The 17,038-nt window shown below is 38.3% G+C and overlaps 1 protein-coding gene across 3 annotated transcripts; it reads right to left on the bottom strand.

The window, feature by feature from the left end:
* Positions 1–789: 789 nt before the first annotated feature.
* Positions 790–6,572, bottom strand: LOC104105982 (uncharacterized CRM domain-containing protein At3g25440, chloroplastic). Of its 3 annotated transcripts, none has more exons than XR_004509553.2 (5): positions 6,327–6,572; positions 5,762–6,107; positions 4,017–4,418; positions 2,209–3,043; positions 790–1,186 (listed from the first exon to the last, which is right to left on the bottom strand). XR_004509553.2 is itself a non-coding variant. In XM_009614426.4 (5 exons), exons 1-5 carry the CDS (start codon positions 6,413–6,415, stop codon positions 1,080–1,082), a joined length of 1,338 nt encoding a protein of 445 aa, XP_009612721.1. In that variant the 5' UTR covers positions 6,416–6,572; the 3' UTR covers positions 790–1,079. The 3 variants fall into 3 exon arrangements, 2 of the variants coding, with proteins under 2 accessions (XP_009612721.1, XP_033514520.1); XM_009614426.4 differs by having other exon boundaries at positions 2,650–3,043; XM_033658629.2 differs by having other exon boundaries at positions 2,650–3,043; positions 5,762–6,014; positions 6,327–6,555.
* Between the last annotated feature and the right edge of the window lie 10,466 nt (positions 6,573–17,038).

The raw sequence follows: 17,038 nt of genomic DNA, 5'->3' as shown, positions 1-17,038 counted from the left end.
GACAACAAGAGTTCTGGTTAAGCCAGAGCAACCAAAGCATTAGGAGGAAACATACACAAAAAAATACTGTCCTCAAAGAAGTGTCCGTTAAGATACCATCACATTAAATACTTTTAAACTATAATACATAATTATCCAACTAACATGATAAAATTGATCATTTGTGTAAGTTTTGATGATGTTATTTTATTTTAAATTTATGTGTTATGCTAATATAATAATATTTTTCAGCATTTAGATGATTGGTGTATTATTATACATAAAATTTCTTTTATTAATTAAATTTTATTGTTCCTTCATATAAATAAATATTTAAATCATCACGTGCCATTATTAACGTGCAACGCACGTTCATAGATACTAGTTATATAAAATATGCGAGAAAAAAAAACAAACGCTAGATTAGTTATGCTATAGAATATTTTTCTTTAATAGTTATGTTGAAATTATTTTTTTCTAATCCATCCAAATCAAACGACCCCAATATACCTTTGAAAGGTAGATTTCCTACTTTTTTAAACCAACATTGCCTCAAAGAAGGGGAATCTTTCTTCTTTCAAATGTTAGTTAGGACTCGAAAGAAAGCAGGTTTCTCTTTTAAGCGCCATTTTCTCTTCTATTTCTGTTTTGCCAGGAAAGACAACATCAACATACGTGTATATATAGCTCTGCGTTATTTAATAAGCCTTTTTCTTTTCCTCCTAGTAGCAGACTAAAGACTAAAGAGACCTGTAATATATGGTGGAAAATTTTATTGAAATATTAAAATATTTAAAAGAAAACTGTGTCTTTTCCTCTTCAAAATAAAATTTAACATAACTATGGTTACAATTTACAAGTGAGCAAATGTAGAACAAACTGTAGAATTGGGACAGTTCCTTGACACATGATTTTGGGAAAAGTAGCTTCCAATTACTATCAAGCATACTTTCCTTACATCCAGCAATCGGAACTTTGCGTTGCTCTTTAGCGTTCTCTCGTACTTACAACCTCCCACCAACAAAAGATATCGGGTAACTTTATCCACCAAGATAATACCTGTAACTCGGCCCACCAAGACTTAGGTAGATCGGAAGAAATCATCTAACATTCTTTGTCTCTACTATGATTTGGACTCGTGCTATCCACCTTGGCGACGCTTTTCTTTGCAGACTCCCATTCATCAAATACGAATTATGCCAGTTATCTGCAAAATAGGAAGAGGAAAGATAAAAAGAACTAGTATCTCTAAATGATATCAGGATACAAGCAGCAGAAAATAATTCAAGATCAACCAAACTGACAAAATACACAGTTCATATATATCCAGGGAAGAGATTGAAAAATTATGAAATGGAAGTTGCTTAAAAAGAACCCAAAGGTACTGCAACAACTCCAACTATAATTTACTACATTAAGGGTTTTAAATAGTACTGTCTTTGAGAAAGTTTAGTAACACATGTACAGATAAAAACTGAAAGGTCTTACTACACTACCTCTTTCCTAGTTAAATCTGAAACGAGGTTGGTGTACCATTCACCAAAACACTTCGGCCACCATTGTTCAATGGATCTTATGAGCAACATGGCAGGCATAAAATATAAATACCGACTAATACTCAAAGAACACAGTATCTAGCAACAACTCGGGAGGGTAGAAAGGTCTTGCAGCATGATGCAGAAACATATTTTGAATTCTTAGATGCGTAAGCCTATGATAAGAAGAATCCTAGCATCTATAGTTAAAGCATATACCATTAGTATTTATAGCCCAAACTGCCATAGTTGGCATTTCATATTTTAGAAGCAAGTAAGGGTTGATCGATAAAAGAAAGTCAACTAGCTCAAAAAGCACTATACTGTGAGATAAATTGAGCTGGAAAATAAGGTAAGTACTACATAAGGGCTTAAATTTGTCAAAATGCAAATATGAGATGATTGGGACAGCAAAATTGCTGGCTTGCAGCCAGTATTGACAAAACAAAATGTGAATTTTTCAATGTAAAATTCAAGAATTCAAGGTGAAAGCGGGAGTAGTGGAGAAGCTTAAGGGAGAGTTCCAGAATAACGATTCTCTAAACAAAGTAATCAGAGACATAAAACGACTTCACCTATGGGATAAAGAAAAAGTGGAAGAAAAAAAGATGAAACACTTTGCAGAACTAATTCCAAATTTGGTCCCAGTGTCAGCAAAAGGTATATATATATACAGCAAAAACTTATTACTCACCAGGAAAATATCTGGCCTTTGCTTCAAACAACCTGAACATGACTGCCATTTATTGCAGTTCCCCGGAATGAAACTTGTGCCATTGGAATCAAAACCCATAACCAATGAAGATTTTGTAGAAGCTTAAGAATAATCCTTCCGCCATCAATCGAAGAAATAAAAAGTCGGATTCTAGCGTCAAGTTACAAACTTCAAGAATTCAGGTCAGATTATAACAAACACAAGGTGGGGAGGATTCCCCGGATAATCTCACCGGCAATACCTCTTAGGGTCTAGTGTCAATACAAGGAAACCAATTGGAAACGTCAACTATAAATTAGAATCAGAAATTTTAGGTTACGCTACAGAATTAGATCATGAAACTACCGGAACAAGAATTAAAGCCGCATTATTTCAGGTCTCAATCTTTAAATCCAAGATATTCATGACTACCAGGATTACCTTTGGAATATCTACTAGTATATCCCTGTATGCTACCTGAGTAATTACTAGAGTTATCCTCCCCAGAATCCAAGTCATCACTACTTGATTTGTCAGTATCCTCGAATTCAAATTCGCTTAAGGACTGGTTGTCATCAGAACAATTATCATCAATTTCTGACAATTCGAGATCCAAGGGATTAGATTCGCTCGATGAATAGTTCTCCTCTCCTATTTCAGCATTTCGTTTTTCTCTTGCACTTCTTGAATCATCAAGGATGGAGTAAGCACTCCGATTATTTGGGTCACCGTATAGGGCAACATGTCTATAGTAGAGTTCAAGTTCCTTCTCAGCTATGGCAATGAAACGTCTAACAGACTCGAGCGATTGCTCATACTTGGACTTTTCCAACGCCTAAAGAAAGAGAATTGACCAGTAATTCTTACCATGCTTGATATAAAAATAGATAAAACAAGGATGCAGGTAAATAAGTCAGAGTCAACAGTATTAAGAGTCAAAATCTTATATCTTAAGTACAGTCAACTGATTACCAAAGAAGATATCATTAAACATGTGAAGAACAGAGTATGGGCTAATAAATTTCTATGAGAAATACTTACCTTCAAAGAAAAAGTTGTGAGTAGACAGTTGTGGCAAAAAAGGTAAGTATCCAAAGGCCCATTTGCAGAATAAGATCGTTCACTATGTTTTGGTGAATATAAAGTAACAGATAATTAACTCCAAGTTCAATAAAAGATATTTTTGGTATATATCCCTGAGAGAAACAGATGATACAAAGCTCACCATGTTTAATTTCAATTTCAAACTAAACAATCATCAATTCAAAAACATTGTGCAACCAAATCTCACAGTTCCAATTATCACCAAACAAATTGCAAAACCCAAACCAATATTTTCGTGTAAATTCTGAGAAATGAAGCAAGAAAAAACAGGTTAATGGACAATGAGGAAATTGCAAACTGAAACGGTGTATATATGGTGCAGTGAAGGGTCCGGTTCTTTTGAGATGTAGAGTGAATAACACAAGTCACAGAAGGATATCAACAAACAATGCTAGGATATATGTATCTGGTACGGCTACGTTCAATTTTTAGAGAAATTTGAAGAAACCACACAAGTACCCACACCCATGTCATGCATGTTTGGCATAGGTACATCAAGAAAAATGAAGGATCCACGCAAAAAAGATTATAAGTAGAAAAGTCAATCAATGGAGAATGACAGTGGAAGTGTGGGAAGGAGTAGAGGTTCATAATAGAAGGGCAATGCACAATGAGACTTGAGAAAGTAAGCTTTTGCATAACTACATGATGAGAAGTACTGTAATTAATTGATAACTATAAACAATCAGCTAAAAGGAATTTACCCTCTTCTTAGACAATGTATCAATAGGAGACATAATTTCGGGCTGCACATAATCCCTTCCTCTGTAAAAAACTATTGTATCATCCCCGATTATCTGAATTGGGATGCCACCACTCAGTCTTGCAATTTCATCGGCATATTCTTGGATTTGACCAGGTTTGCAAGAATTGCATATGACTTTGACAGTTTCATGCTTTTTCCAATGTAGATGCATATTGAGAATAACACCTCCAAAAACTCCCCTTCTGCCAATTGGCACATAATTAGACTTTTTCTGTGCCATCTTTTTGATATAGAACCGTTCCTCACCAGTGAGAAAATGCGGCTTAACCTCAGGACCTTGAACTTTGGGAACCTCATATCGCTTTAATCTCTCGATTAGCATGGCTTCTTTGACTTTTGCCTGACCAAGCCAAAACATGTCAGCTTTTGTTAAGATAAATAATTACATTTGTTTTCATATAGCAGTCAACTGGAAAATGAAAATAAACAAATATTAGCTTCTACAAACACAGATATAAGGTGACCACACCGAAATCTTCACATCCCTAAACCAGAAAAAAGGTAAGATAGCGACAAAACCTAAATAACGAAATGTCATCCAAGTGAGGCAGCAACCAAGCATACAAGCACTTGCTGTATCTTGGTTTCAGTAGACTACACAAAAATCAAAAGTAATCAGAAAGTAAACAGGCTCCTATTTTTCTCCAATCTCCAGAAAAATAACTTTACTAAATAAGTATTTCCAGACCGAAATAATAGCCAAAAGAGATCTTCTTTACATTTACTACTATGATTAAGCTCCAACAATGCAGCCAAGAAGAGAAGGAAAAAGACAAAGGCAGGTTCAAAAATGCTTCTCCTCCGAGTACCAAATGAGAAGATGTAATATAAAAGGTTACTCAAGTAATTTAACAATCACAAGAATAAGTTCTCTTTTTTTCATTTTCCACTAGCTTCCTTATCTTCCTCGCAACTTTCCCTTCTAATTTCTTAGTCAACCAAATTGAAGAAAATAGGTTACAACTCATTCTGAGATTCATATTAGATCACTACGCTACATAAGTTCTTCAACTCAGTTCATTATATATGCTATTGCGGATTATTAAGCTAATACCCCCTCTGTTTCGGTTTATGTGACTCTATTTCCTTTTCAGTCCGTTTCAAAAAGAATGACCTCTTTCTAAAATTAAACACAATTTAACTTAAACTATCCATTTTACCCTTAATGAGAAGCTTTTACAGCCACACAAATGTTATGGCATGTCTAAGACCACAAGTTTTAAATGTCTCGTAGCCACACAAATGCTATAGCATGTTTACGACCACAAGTTTTAAGTCTTTCGTTCTTTCTTAAACTCCCTGCTTAGAAAAATAGGTTTAAATTGAAACGGGAGGGAGTATAAGGGTACATTCATGTTGGAGCAAATGGAGTTTAGGAATGAGGCGTAATAGTAGTACCCTCTCCATTCCTTTGTTTGGCACTAATTTTCTTACTAATTCATTCAAAAAGAATGACACGTTTTTATATTTGCTTAATAGGAAGCTTTTACCACACAAATAGGTTTTAAAACTTTTATAGTGACACAAATATTACGACATATTTTAGATCACAAATTTCAAAAGTATTCATTTCTATCTTAAACTTCGTGTCAAGTGACAAACAAAGTGAAATGGAGTGAGTAATAGAGATAAAAATTAATCAGTGTCTCCTAAAAGTTAAAAAAGGAAAAATCTTTAGCTCACATTTTCAATCTTCTGCTTAATTCTTTCTTCAGGAGTATCAAACTTCTGCTTCTTTTTCTTCCCCTTAACACCAAGCCTTCTTGGATCTCTCTTATTTGCAGCTTTTCTCTTCTTCTTATCCCTCTTCCTTTGCAGCTTTAGCCTCTTCTTTGTCTTCCATTTCTCCTTCTTTGGTGCCTCCACTTCATGTGTCTCAAACTTGGGCTTCCCATCTTTTGTTATCACAAAATTCACACTCCCATGGCTAAAGCCTCTAAATTCCCAAAATAAGTTTTTTGGGGTTAAGTTATTATGAGGCACTAACTTTGGTAAGGGAAAAAAGCTTTCTGGGATTCCAAGAATTGGCCTAAATATGGAGAAAATAGTGAGAGATAATAAATAAATTGGACTTGCTCAATATAATCAAAATTAACTAAGAAAAGAAAAGTGAAGAAATTTAGAAATAGATGTTAGCTCTACTCAATATAACCAGCGTGGGTTCCAAGATTTGGCCTAAAAATGGAGAAAAAAGTCAGAAATAATCAAAAAGATAAGATTTTTAAAAGAAAGATTTTAGCTTTAATACCTGTGAGAACAGACATTAGAGGACAGTGGCTTTCTGAGAAGTGAAACAAAAGGAAGTCTTCGAAGGCCTCGTAGCAGAGGATTTGCCATACGAAGTCGTTTGTTCGCCGTTCAATGAGGTCGCCGGAGGCCGGGGCGAGCTACTTCACGGCCGGGGGCCGGGCACAGTGAAGACCCTCGAAGTTGGGCTATTTAGTGGAGGTGGTAAATTACTGTAGGAGACAACTTTTTAAAGAAATTTAAAAGATTTTCAAAGAACTGGTTTCATCAAAAACATTTAAAAGGATGTGGTAAAAGTTGTTTCATGTCTGGAAGTCTTATTTCAGTCAAAATTTTTATTAAAGATACCAATAATTATTCATACATATTTCTTTTTTTATGGTTTTTTTCTTGCGTCGTTGTATATAGGTCGTGTTGGTTCGAATTTTTCAGATATCAAACCAATAGTGCAGAGTTTTTAAATCTATAAATCAAACCAACAAAGTCGGATTTTTTCAATCTCCATTTTTCTCGCGTTTTTCGTTTTTGTTCCGGGTTTTCAGATTTTTTTCCGATAAAGTCTTAATAGCACAAAATATGTAACTTGTGCTCCAAATATTTTTTTATTCCTAGTAAGATACAATTATATAGTGTATTTTTCAAGAAAATAACACAATAATATGAGATAAGTGATAAGTGGGGATTTTGACTACTTATTAGCGCCTTTTAGCTTTCGTTGTAGTCCAAAAGTGCTTAATTATATTCCCGAAAACTGATAAAATATGCTTAATTACAGGAGTATTGGAAAATGAACCACTAAGATGAAAGTCAACTCAAGAAGGAGTGATCTGAACTCAAGGACAAAAGCTCAAGTACAGACCGCAGATTTTCATCTGTGGCCGCAGAATGTGAAGAAAATTTAACAGAGTCCAAGTGCAAAGTGCGAACCGCACAATTATTGTGCGGCCGCAGAAGCTATGCAAGAGCTAAAGTTCAGAGAGCCTCATTTCAAGCTCAAAAAAAAATGCGGACCGCACAATAATTGTGCGGCTGCAGAAATCAGCTACACGACCGCACTCAGAAATGTGCGGTCCGCAGAAGAGCCCTGTGCGGCCGCACCAAGAATTGTGCGGACTGCAGAATATGAGAGATGCGGCCGCAATCCAGAATTGTGCGGCCGCAGAGTCAACTCCTGTCAAGACTAAAGAGAAGTGAGGACCGCACATGGAATTGTGCGGCCTCAGAACCTCCGAAAGGGCATTTTTGTCCGAAAATTCTAGCTTTGTATAAATAGACTAGTTTCACAAAATTAGGTTAAGTTTTGGAATATTGAAAGTCCTATAGCCATTTTTACTTGCCTCTTGAGGCAACTTTAGATTACTTTGGTGATTTAACATTGGATTTTTATTTTTTAATCTTGCAATATGAGTTTTATCATCTTTTCTTCTTTATTTTCTTCTATACCCATTATGAGTAGCTAGATTTCTTGGCTTGTTTATGGTTGGGCGTTTATTATTTTAGCCTTGTTCTTGCTTTTAATTGAAGAATTAATGGTTGCAAACATTAGTTCATGCCTATTTGACTTGGTCTCTTCTTGAGAAAGAGAGACTTAGTCTAGAAAAACTTGGCTAACAAGAATTTGGGATAAAATCAAGAGATTGATAGTCCCAATTAAAGGGTTGAACCTAGAGATAGTAAAACCCGACTTGAGCATTTTATCAACTGTTTTGTTCAATACCCATTTGGACTTGAGAAAGCCAAATTTGGCAAAATCACTCTCTTACCGAGAGGTATTGAGTGGGTACTTGAGTGTTGATAGCTATAATACACCCCGACCAACGAAATAAGCTTTACAAGTTACAATCCATTAGGCAAACACCTAGGTGAAGGCCATAGCCCTAGGCCTTTTACATTATTTGAAAAGAACAACAAAAATAATTTCTTATTTTTAATTATTTATCTTGCAATCTTAGTTTAAACTAGACCTAGAATCAACCAAACCTTGTGGAAGTGCAATTTAAGATAGTTTAAGCTCATTCACCACAATATATACCTCTAAATTCGATTCATATAGCTCCCTATGGAATTCGACCCCGACTCTCTGTTGGGTATTACTATTGCATCGACCGTTTCATAACCTCAAATAGAGGTGTGACTTGGACGAGATCAATTTTTGGCGTCGTCGCCGGGGAGCTAAAACCGAATTTAGCTATATATTTGGTTTTGTGTGTGAATTATCTTCTTTTCCTTTCTTGTTACTTATCTTTTTGGTGAAACAATGGCTCTCAACAACAATGATCCTCTCTGAAACATGCCTTTAGGGGATGTGGACGTGGAAGATGACCAAGTTGAAGAGGTTCCTCTTGAACCTCAAGCAAATAGACGAGGCCGACCGCCTCAAGACAACGTTCCCGTTCCACCCCCACATCTACCAAGAGCGGCTCCACACCGGGTGTTGCCGAATGAAGGGTATGCAAGTGCCATAGTCCCGCCCTGCATTAGGGCGGACAACTTTCAAATCATAAATGTTATGCTCACATTGCTAGAGCAACGGGGATTCTTCATCGAGGCTCCGAATCAAAATGAGTACAAACACTTGAAGGGGTTTGTAGACACTTGCTCGGGGAGTAAACAGACAAACGTCTCTGAGGATGCTTTAAGGTTGAGGCTATTTCCTTTTTCTCTACGGGGAAAAGCCTTGGATTGGTTAGAAAGGTTGCCAAACCATTCCATCCATACATGGGGTGAACTGGCAGAGAAATTTATTTCCAAGTTCTTTTCTCCCGGGCATATGGCTACTCTTATATATGAGATTCTAGCATTCAAACAAGAACTCAATGAGCCATTGCATGAAATATGGGAGAGATACCGAACTATGGTGAAAGAGTGCCCAAACAATGACATGACGGAAGCTATGATTCAACAAACTTTCTACAGGGGGATCAATACTCCCAATCAATGCGTGGTCAACCAACTTTTCGGTGGAAATTTCATGACAACGCTATATGCGAAAGCTTGTGAGATCTTAGATGAAATGGTAGATACTTCATCGGCATGGAAAAGTAGAGCAAATGTTCCTCAAGGTGATCCAAACGTGATTCACCTACATAAAGAATTGCATGATCATGGGCAAGCAATTGCCGAGTTGACCACCACAATGAATCAATTAGCCAAGGCTCAACTTCAACAAGTGAAATGTCCTAAGAAAGTCAATACAATGGAGAGAGTTAATATGATGGTAAACAAGAGAAGGCAAAAGGGTCCTCAAGTGCAAAACCGTGCGGAACATTATGTGCAAGAAGATAGTGGGTTTGATCAAGATGAATCTTACAATGAACAAGAGGAGGAAGTACAATATGTGAACAACTTCCAAGGGCAAAGAAACAACTCTCAAGGCCCGAATCAACAACAATGGCGACCTCATGGTAATCAAGTGAATTGGAATTCTAGCAACCAAGGTAATTAGAATGGTAGTAATAACCAAGGGAATTGGAATAATCAAATCAATCAAGGAAATTAGAATGGTCAAAATAACCAAGGCAATTGGAGTAGCAATAGTCAAGGATATTAGGGAGGTAACAACCAAGGGGGATGGAACAATAACTAAGGAAATCAGGGGTCGGGCTTTCAGAGGCCCTCGATGTATTAACAACCGAGCAACCCACCTCATTTTCCTTCCCATGGTCCAAGCTCTTCCAACAATGAGATGGGATGAATTGAGAACATGTTCAAACAAATGATGGAGAAGAATGTCGACTTCGATGCCCAATTAACCTCTCACAACACTTCAATTCGCAATTTGGAAGTTCAATTGGGGCAAATCTCGAAAGCTTTAAACACTCGTCCTAAGGGGGCACTACCAAGTGACACGGTGGTGAACCCAAAGGGTGGAAACAACACGGGACATGCCATGGTTGTTACTACAAGTAGTGGAAAAGGTAGGGATGCACCCACCTCAAGTCAAAGGAAAATTATGGATGATGAGCAAGTGGTACAAGAAGATGAGATCCCGAACAATGTGGTGCAAGCAAATGATGAAGTAAGAATTGATATTGATGACAATGCGGAGGAGACTCAAAAGGAAGTGAACCCATCTAGGGAGCACATTGTTGACATATCAGAACCGGTAGTGCCAAAGGCTAAGGCACTAATACCAAGGCCTCCTCCTCCATATCCTCAAAGGCTTGACAAGCAAAATGGCGAGAATCAATTCAAAATTTTCATTGACATGATGAAGAGTCTATCTATTAATGTGCCATTGGTTGAGGCTTTTGAGCAAATGCCTGGTTATACAAAGTTCATGAACGACTTGGTGACAAAGAAGTGGTCGATGAATTGTAAAACTATAAAGATGACTCATCAAGTGAGTGCAATTGTGCATTCAATGGCTCCTAAATTGGAAGATCCCGATGCTTTCATAATCCCTTGTACCATTGGAAGTGCCGACTTTGCTAAAGCTTTTTTGTGATCTTGGGACAAGTATCAATTTGATGCCCTATTCAGTTTTCAAGATTTTGGGAATTGGGCAACCAAGACCCACATCTACGAGATTACAAATGGTGGATCGTACCGTGAAAAGACCATTGGGTATAATTGATGATGTGTTGGTTCGCGTTGATAAATTTATTCTCCCGGCGGATTTTGTTATTCTTGATTGTGAGGTTGATTATGAGGTACCGATCATTCTTGGGAGACCTTTCCTTGCTATGGGGAAGGCTCTAGTTGATGTGGAAGCAGGAGAACTTACATTCCGGGTTGGTAATGAAAAGGTGGTTTTCCATGTGTATAAATCTATGAGGCAACCCAATAGCAATGAGGTGTATTCTTTTGTAGATTTGGTGACCGATGTGATTGTGGGTGAAGCAAGTGCCATGATGAATGTTGATGATACATTGGAGGCCGTTTTGCTCAATTGTGATGATGAAGAAATGGAGGGTTACGTTGAATGTGTGAACTCTTTACAAGGGATAGGGTCGTATACTTATGAGCCCCGAAAATTGTCCTTGGATCTTGAGAATAGAACCACTCCTCCAACAAAGCCTTCAATTGAGGAGCCTCCTGTCTTGGAGTTAAAGCCATTGCCTCCACATCTTCGGTATGAATTTCTTGGCCCTTCTTCTACTTTACTAGTTATTGTTTCCTCTTCTTTGACTAACGTGCAGGTAGACTCCACATTGGCGGTGCTACAAAAGAGGAAGAAGGCTATTGGATGGACTATGGCAGATATTCGGGGGATAAGCCCCGCATTTTGCATGCACAAGATTAATTTCGAGGAAGGTGCCAAACCATATATTGAACATCAAAGGAGACTCAGTGAAGCCATGTAAGAGGTTGTCAAGAAGGAGATCATCAAGTGGTTAAATGCCGGGGTTATTTACCCCATTTCCGATAGTTCGTGGACTTCTCCGGTGTAATGTGTCCCAAAGAAAGGGGGCATGACGGTGCTTACCAATGACAAGAACGAGTTGATTCCTACAAGAACGGTGACCGGGTGGAGAGTGTGTATGGACTATTGCAAGCTCAACAAAGTCACAAGGAAGGATCATTTCCCACTTCCCTTCCTAGATCAAATGCTTGATAGATTGGCCGGCCGTACTTTCTATTGTTTTCTTGATGGGTATTCCGGCTACAATCAAATTCTTATTGCTCTGGAGGATCAAGAGAAAACTATTTTCACATGTCCTTATGGTACTTTCGCATTCTCGCGGATGCTATTTGGGTTATGCAATGCACCGACGACTTTTCAAAGGTGTATGATAGTTATCTTCACGGACATGGTAGAGGATTTCCTTGAAGTCTTTATGGATGACTTTTCGGTGGTCGGGAATTCTTTTGATGATTGTTTAGAAAACTTGGACAAAGTGTTGGCAAGATGTGAAGAAAAGAACTTGGTGCTCAATTGGGAGAAGTATCATTTCATGGTTGAGGAAGGCATTGTCCTTGGCCACAAGATCTCAAAGAATGAAATTTAAGTCGACAAGGCTAAGATTGAGGTGATTTCTAAACTTACACCTCCAACTTCAGTGAAAGACGTGCGGAGTTTCTTAGGCCACCCGGGATTTTACTGACGTTTCATCAAGGATTTCTCTAAAGTGGTAAACCCGCTGTGCAAGCTTTTGGAGAAAGATGCCAAGTTTTATTTCAATGATGATTGCATGAGAGCCTTTGAGTTGCTAAAGCTCAAGTTGACCACTACTCCCATTATCACCACTCCAAATTAGAATGTTCCTTTAAGCTCATGTGTGATGCAAATGATGTAGCGGTAGGGGTTATTTTGGGGCAACACATCAACAAGATCTTTCATCCGGTCTATTATGCAAGCAAGACCATGAATAGTGCCCAAGTTAACTACACCGTTACGGAGAAAGAGGTCATTGCAATTGTGTTTGCTATTGAGAAGTTTCGTCCGTACTTGATGGGTGCAAAAATAATTGTTCATACGGATCATGCGGCACTTCGCTACCTTATGAGCAAGAAAGATTCAAAAGCCCATTTGATGAGATGGGTACTTTTGTTGCAAGAGTTTGATATAGACATCCAAGATCGAAAAGGAAGTGAAAACCAAGTGGCAGACCACTTGTCTCATTTGGAAGAGGAGGGGAGGCCGCATGATGGCCTTGAAATCAATAACTTCTTCCCCGATGAGCAGCTTTTGGCTAATTCAATGAAAGAGGTGCCTTGGTTCGCGGATCTTGCAAATTATCTTGTGAGTGGTATCATTCCGGTTGAGTTCTCTTCAAACCAAAGGAAGAAGCTAAAATGGGATTGTCAAGACTACTATTGGGATGAACCATACCTTTTCCGAATTTGTACGGATAGAGTAACTAAAAGATTTATACCGGCAGAGGAACAAAGTGAAATTCTTGGGGTCTGTCATTCTTCGTCGTATGGTGGTTACCATGGTGGAGCAAGAACGGCGGCTAAAGTGTTAAGTTACGGTTTCTATTGGCCCACTCTTTACAAGGATGCAAGTGATCTCGTAAAGCATTGTGATGAATGTCAGAGGGCCAGTGGAATCTCAAAGAAAAATGAAATTCCCCTCACCACCATCTTAGAGATTGATATTTTCGATGTGTGGGGTATTGACTTCATGGGTCCTTTTGTGAGTTCTTGTGGAAACACCTATATCTTGATCGCGGTTGATTATGTGTCCAAATGGGTTGAGGCCGTTTCTTTGCCCAACAATGAAGCAAGAAGTGTGGTGGCATTTTTGAAGAAGAACATCTTTACAAGATTTGGTACTCCAAGGGCTATCATAAGTGATGTGGGATCGCATTTTTGCAACAAAGTTTTCGACACCTTACTCACCAAGTATGGTGTCACTCATAAAGCCATGACCCCTATCATCCTCGAGCAAGTGGAAGTCTCCAACCGAGAGATAAAGAGTATTTTGTCAAAAATAGTGAATGCTAACCAGACGGATTGGTCAAAGAAACTTGATGATGCTTTATGGGCTTATAGGACAGCTTACAAAACACCGATTGGGATGTCTCCATACTGATTGGTGTTCGGGAAAGCTTTTCATCTTCGGTGGAACTCGAGCACAAAGCCATGTGGGCTTTAAAGAAGTTGAATCTTGAGTGGGATGTCACCGCCAACTTAAGGGTGGCACAATTGAATGAGTTAGATGAGTTCTGGTACCATGCATATACAAGTTCGTCCTTATACAAGGAGAAGATGAAGTACCTCCATGACAAGTACATTTGGAACAAGGAGTTTAAAGAAGGTGATCTTATGTTATTGTTCAATTCTCGGTTACAGATGTTTCCAGGAAAGTTGAAGTCTAAATGGAGTGGCCCGTTTGAGGTTGTGAGTGTGACACCCTTTGGTGCATTGGACTTGAAGAATAAAAATGATGAGATGTTTAGATTCAATGGTCACCGGGTGAGGCACTATCTAGGAAAAGTTGGTGATGGCCACGTCATGGCAGTGATTCATTTCAAGTGATGATGGCAATCTGCATCGTGCCGAGACGTTAAATCGGGCGCTTCTGGGAGGCAACCCATGTTTCTTTTCCTTTTTCTTTTTCTTCTTCTTTAGATAGGTCTTATTTTGTGCTAACTGGTTTTGAAGTGTGTTGTAGGAATGAGTGTGCTTTGCAGGAACTGTGCTCAGAAAAAATGGCTAAGTGTGAAAAACAAATGCAGACCGCACAATTTTCAATGCCACAGCAGAAAGGGATCTGCGGTCGCACAATTCTTGTGCGGATCGCACAACTGGAGATCAAAAAATTGCAAACTCTCTGAAGTTTGCCTGTTAGAGAAATGGCCAAAGTGCGGCCGCACAAGGAAATGTGCGGTCCGCACCAAAATCCTCAGCCGCACTCACAAATAGGCGGATTGTAGATCAACAAAGGGTAAATGTGTAACAGGTAAAAGAGTGCGAACAACACATGAAATTGTGCGGCCGCACTCATCTCTTGAACTCTTGCCCTAACTGGTCAAGTATAAATAGTAACCTTCTCACTATTGTTGAGACTTTACGAACTCTAAACAATTAACACAAAGGCGAACACAGTGCACTCAACTGATTCACGCATCTAACACTCATTTCATCATCTTTGATTCTTCCTTAGCATCACTACATTACTGGTATGTTCAATTCATCTTTAAATTTTTCAATTTTCTTAATTTTGTTCGTAATTGGTGTAACGACCCGACTGGTCGTTATGATATATTATGTGATGAACCGATAGGTCATCTTATGTTTTAAAATCTAATTCTGTGTTTCGAAGCCTTAAATATCTTATGTTAGCCCTCCTCGATTTACGTGCACAATCCAAGTGTTTTCTCGGAAAGCTTTTATGTTAAAAACTAATAAAAAAATGAAATCTTTGCCTTAAAATCCTATTTGAGTTGACTTTGGTCAATGCTTCGAGCAAATAGACTCGGATCCGTGTTTTGACGGTCCCGATAGGTCCGTATCATGATTTGGGACTTGAGTGTATGCCCGAAATCGAATTCGGAAGTCCCTAGCTCGAGTTATCGCATTTTGTTGAAATTTGAAAGTTTAAAGGCTTAATGAATTTAAAGGTTTGATCGATGTTTGAAATTTTTGATGCCGGGTTCGTATTTCGGTTCCGAAACTCGGTATAGGTTCATTTCTATATTTATGACTTGTTTGTAAAATTTAGTGAGAAACGGAGTTGGTTTGACGTGATTCAGACGCCCGGTTGTTGAAATAGAAGTTATAAAATTTTCTTGAAAATTTCTTTTGATTTGGTGCTCAATTCGTAGTTTTAGGTGTTATCTTAGCTATTTGGTCGCGCGAGCGAGTTCGTGTTATATTTTTAGACTTGTGTGGGTGTTTGGTTTGGAGCCTTGCGGGCTCAGGTGAGTTTCGGATTGGATCCGGAATGATTTTTCATGATTTTGAGTGCTAGTACTGTGTCATAGCATTTGTGATGTTTTTGTCGCAAATGCGACTATCACAATTGCGAAGCAGCCTCGCATTTGCGAAGCTGGGATACTGGGGAAAGGACTCGCGTTTGCGAAGAATTTTTCGTTTTTGCGAAGCCTGTTGAGTTCGCATTTGCAGACTCAGTATCACATTTGCGATAAAGGCCTGGGCGGGGTTAGTTCGCTTTTGCGACCAACTGGTCGCTTTTGTGAAGGACCAGTGTTCGCATTTGCGACCTTTTTGGTCGCATTTGCGAATGCAGCAGAGAATTTCAAACTTCGCTTTTGCGATTAGTTATTCGCATTTGCGGGGTTCGCACTTGCGAACCCCATGTCGCAAATGCGACATCTGCTGCCTGCATATAGCTGAGAATTTCGAGACTTACCTTCATTTTGTTATATTTTGAACCCTAGCTTCGATGTGAGGCGATTTTCTAAAGGGATTCTCATATCAAATCATTGGGTAAGTACCTCTAATCAATTCTCAACTACATTTCATGATTTTACATAAGATTTAACATCAATTTCATGACAATCTAGGGAAAAATTTGGGGATTTTTTTCAAAACTTTGAAAAAATGAAAATTTGGGATTTGAGAGTTGAATAGGACTCGGATTTGGAAACAAAATACGTATTTGGACTCGTGAGGCTATGGGTAGTCAAGCCCTACCCTTTGACCCGGGTTTTGACCGGGCGGGCCCGAGGGTTGACTTTTGTTGTCGTTTTTAGAAATTGTATAAAAATCACAGCTTTATTAATTAAAATTATTTTCCCTTGCATTGTGTGATGTATTTAAGTCGTCTTTGTCTAGATTGAGCCGAGCGGAGGTGAATTTGTAAAGGAAAAAGCTAAATTGAGTATTGAGGTAGCCGAATTGAGGTAAGTGTCTTGCCTAACTTTGTTGAGGGAATTTTTCCTACTATTTGACATTGTTTGTTACATGCGGGGGTGATACATATATGAGGTGATGAGCATATATGCATGTGTCAGGGTTAACCATGTTCGGGGGTAAATTATGTTATAAATTGTGTCTTGTAGAATCACGTGACTCTCTTGCCTCATGCCTTACTTGACTCCTAGATACTAAGAACATATTATTAAATATTAGAACTACGACTTAGCTTATTATAACTTGGTCAAATTTGACGGAATTCTGAGAATACATTGGTGTGTTTAATTCGGTCATCAATATGCATAATCATTAATACATTGCTATGGCCGATATTCTTGAGATATTGGATTCTATACTTGTGTTGTAGATCATTGTGAGATTTGTTGGAATATTTGAATAATAAGGTTCTTGTGATTAAATTATTGTTGGCTTGGAAAGTTGTGA

Source organism: Nicotiana tomentosiformis, chromosome 7, assembly GCF_000390325.3.
Source record: "Nicotiana tomentosiformis chromosome 7, ASM39032v3, whole genome shotgun sequence".
NCBI classification, from domain to species: Eukaryota; Viridiplantae; Streptophyta; class Magnoliopsida; order Solanales; family Solanaceae; genus Nicotiana; species Nicotiana tomentosiformis.
The sequence above is the reverse complement of the archived record's forward strand: the minus strand, read 5'-3'. Positions and strand labels throughout refer to the sequence as shown.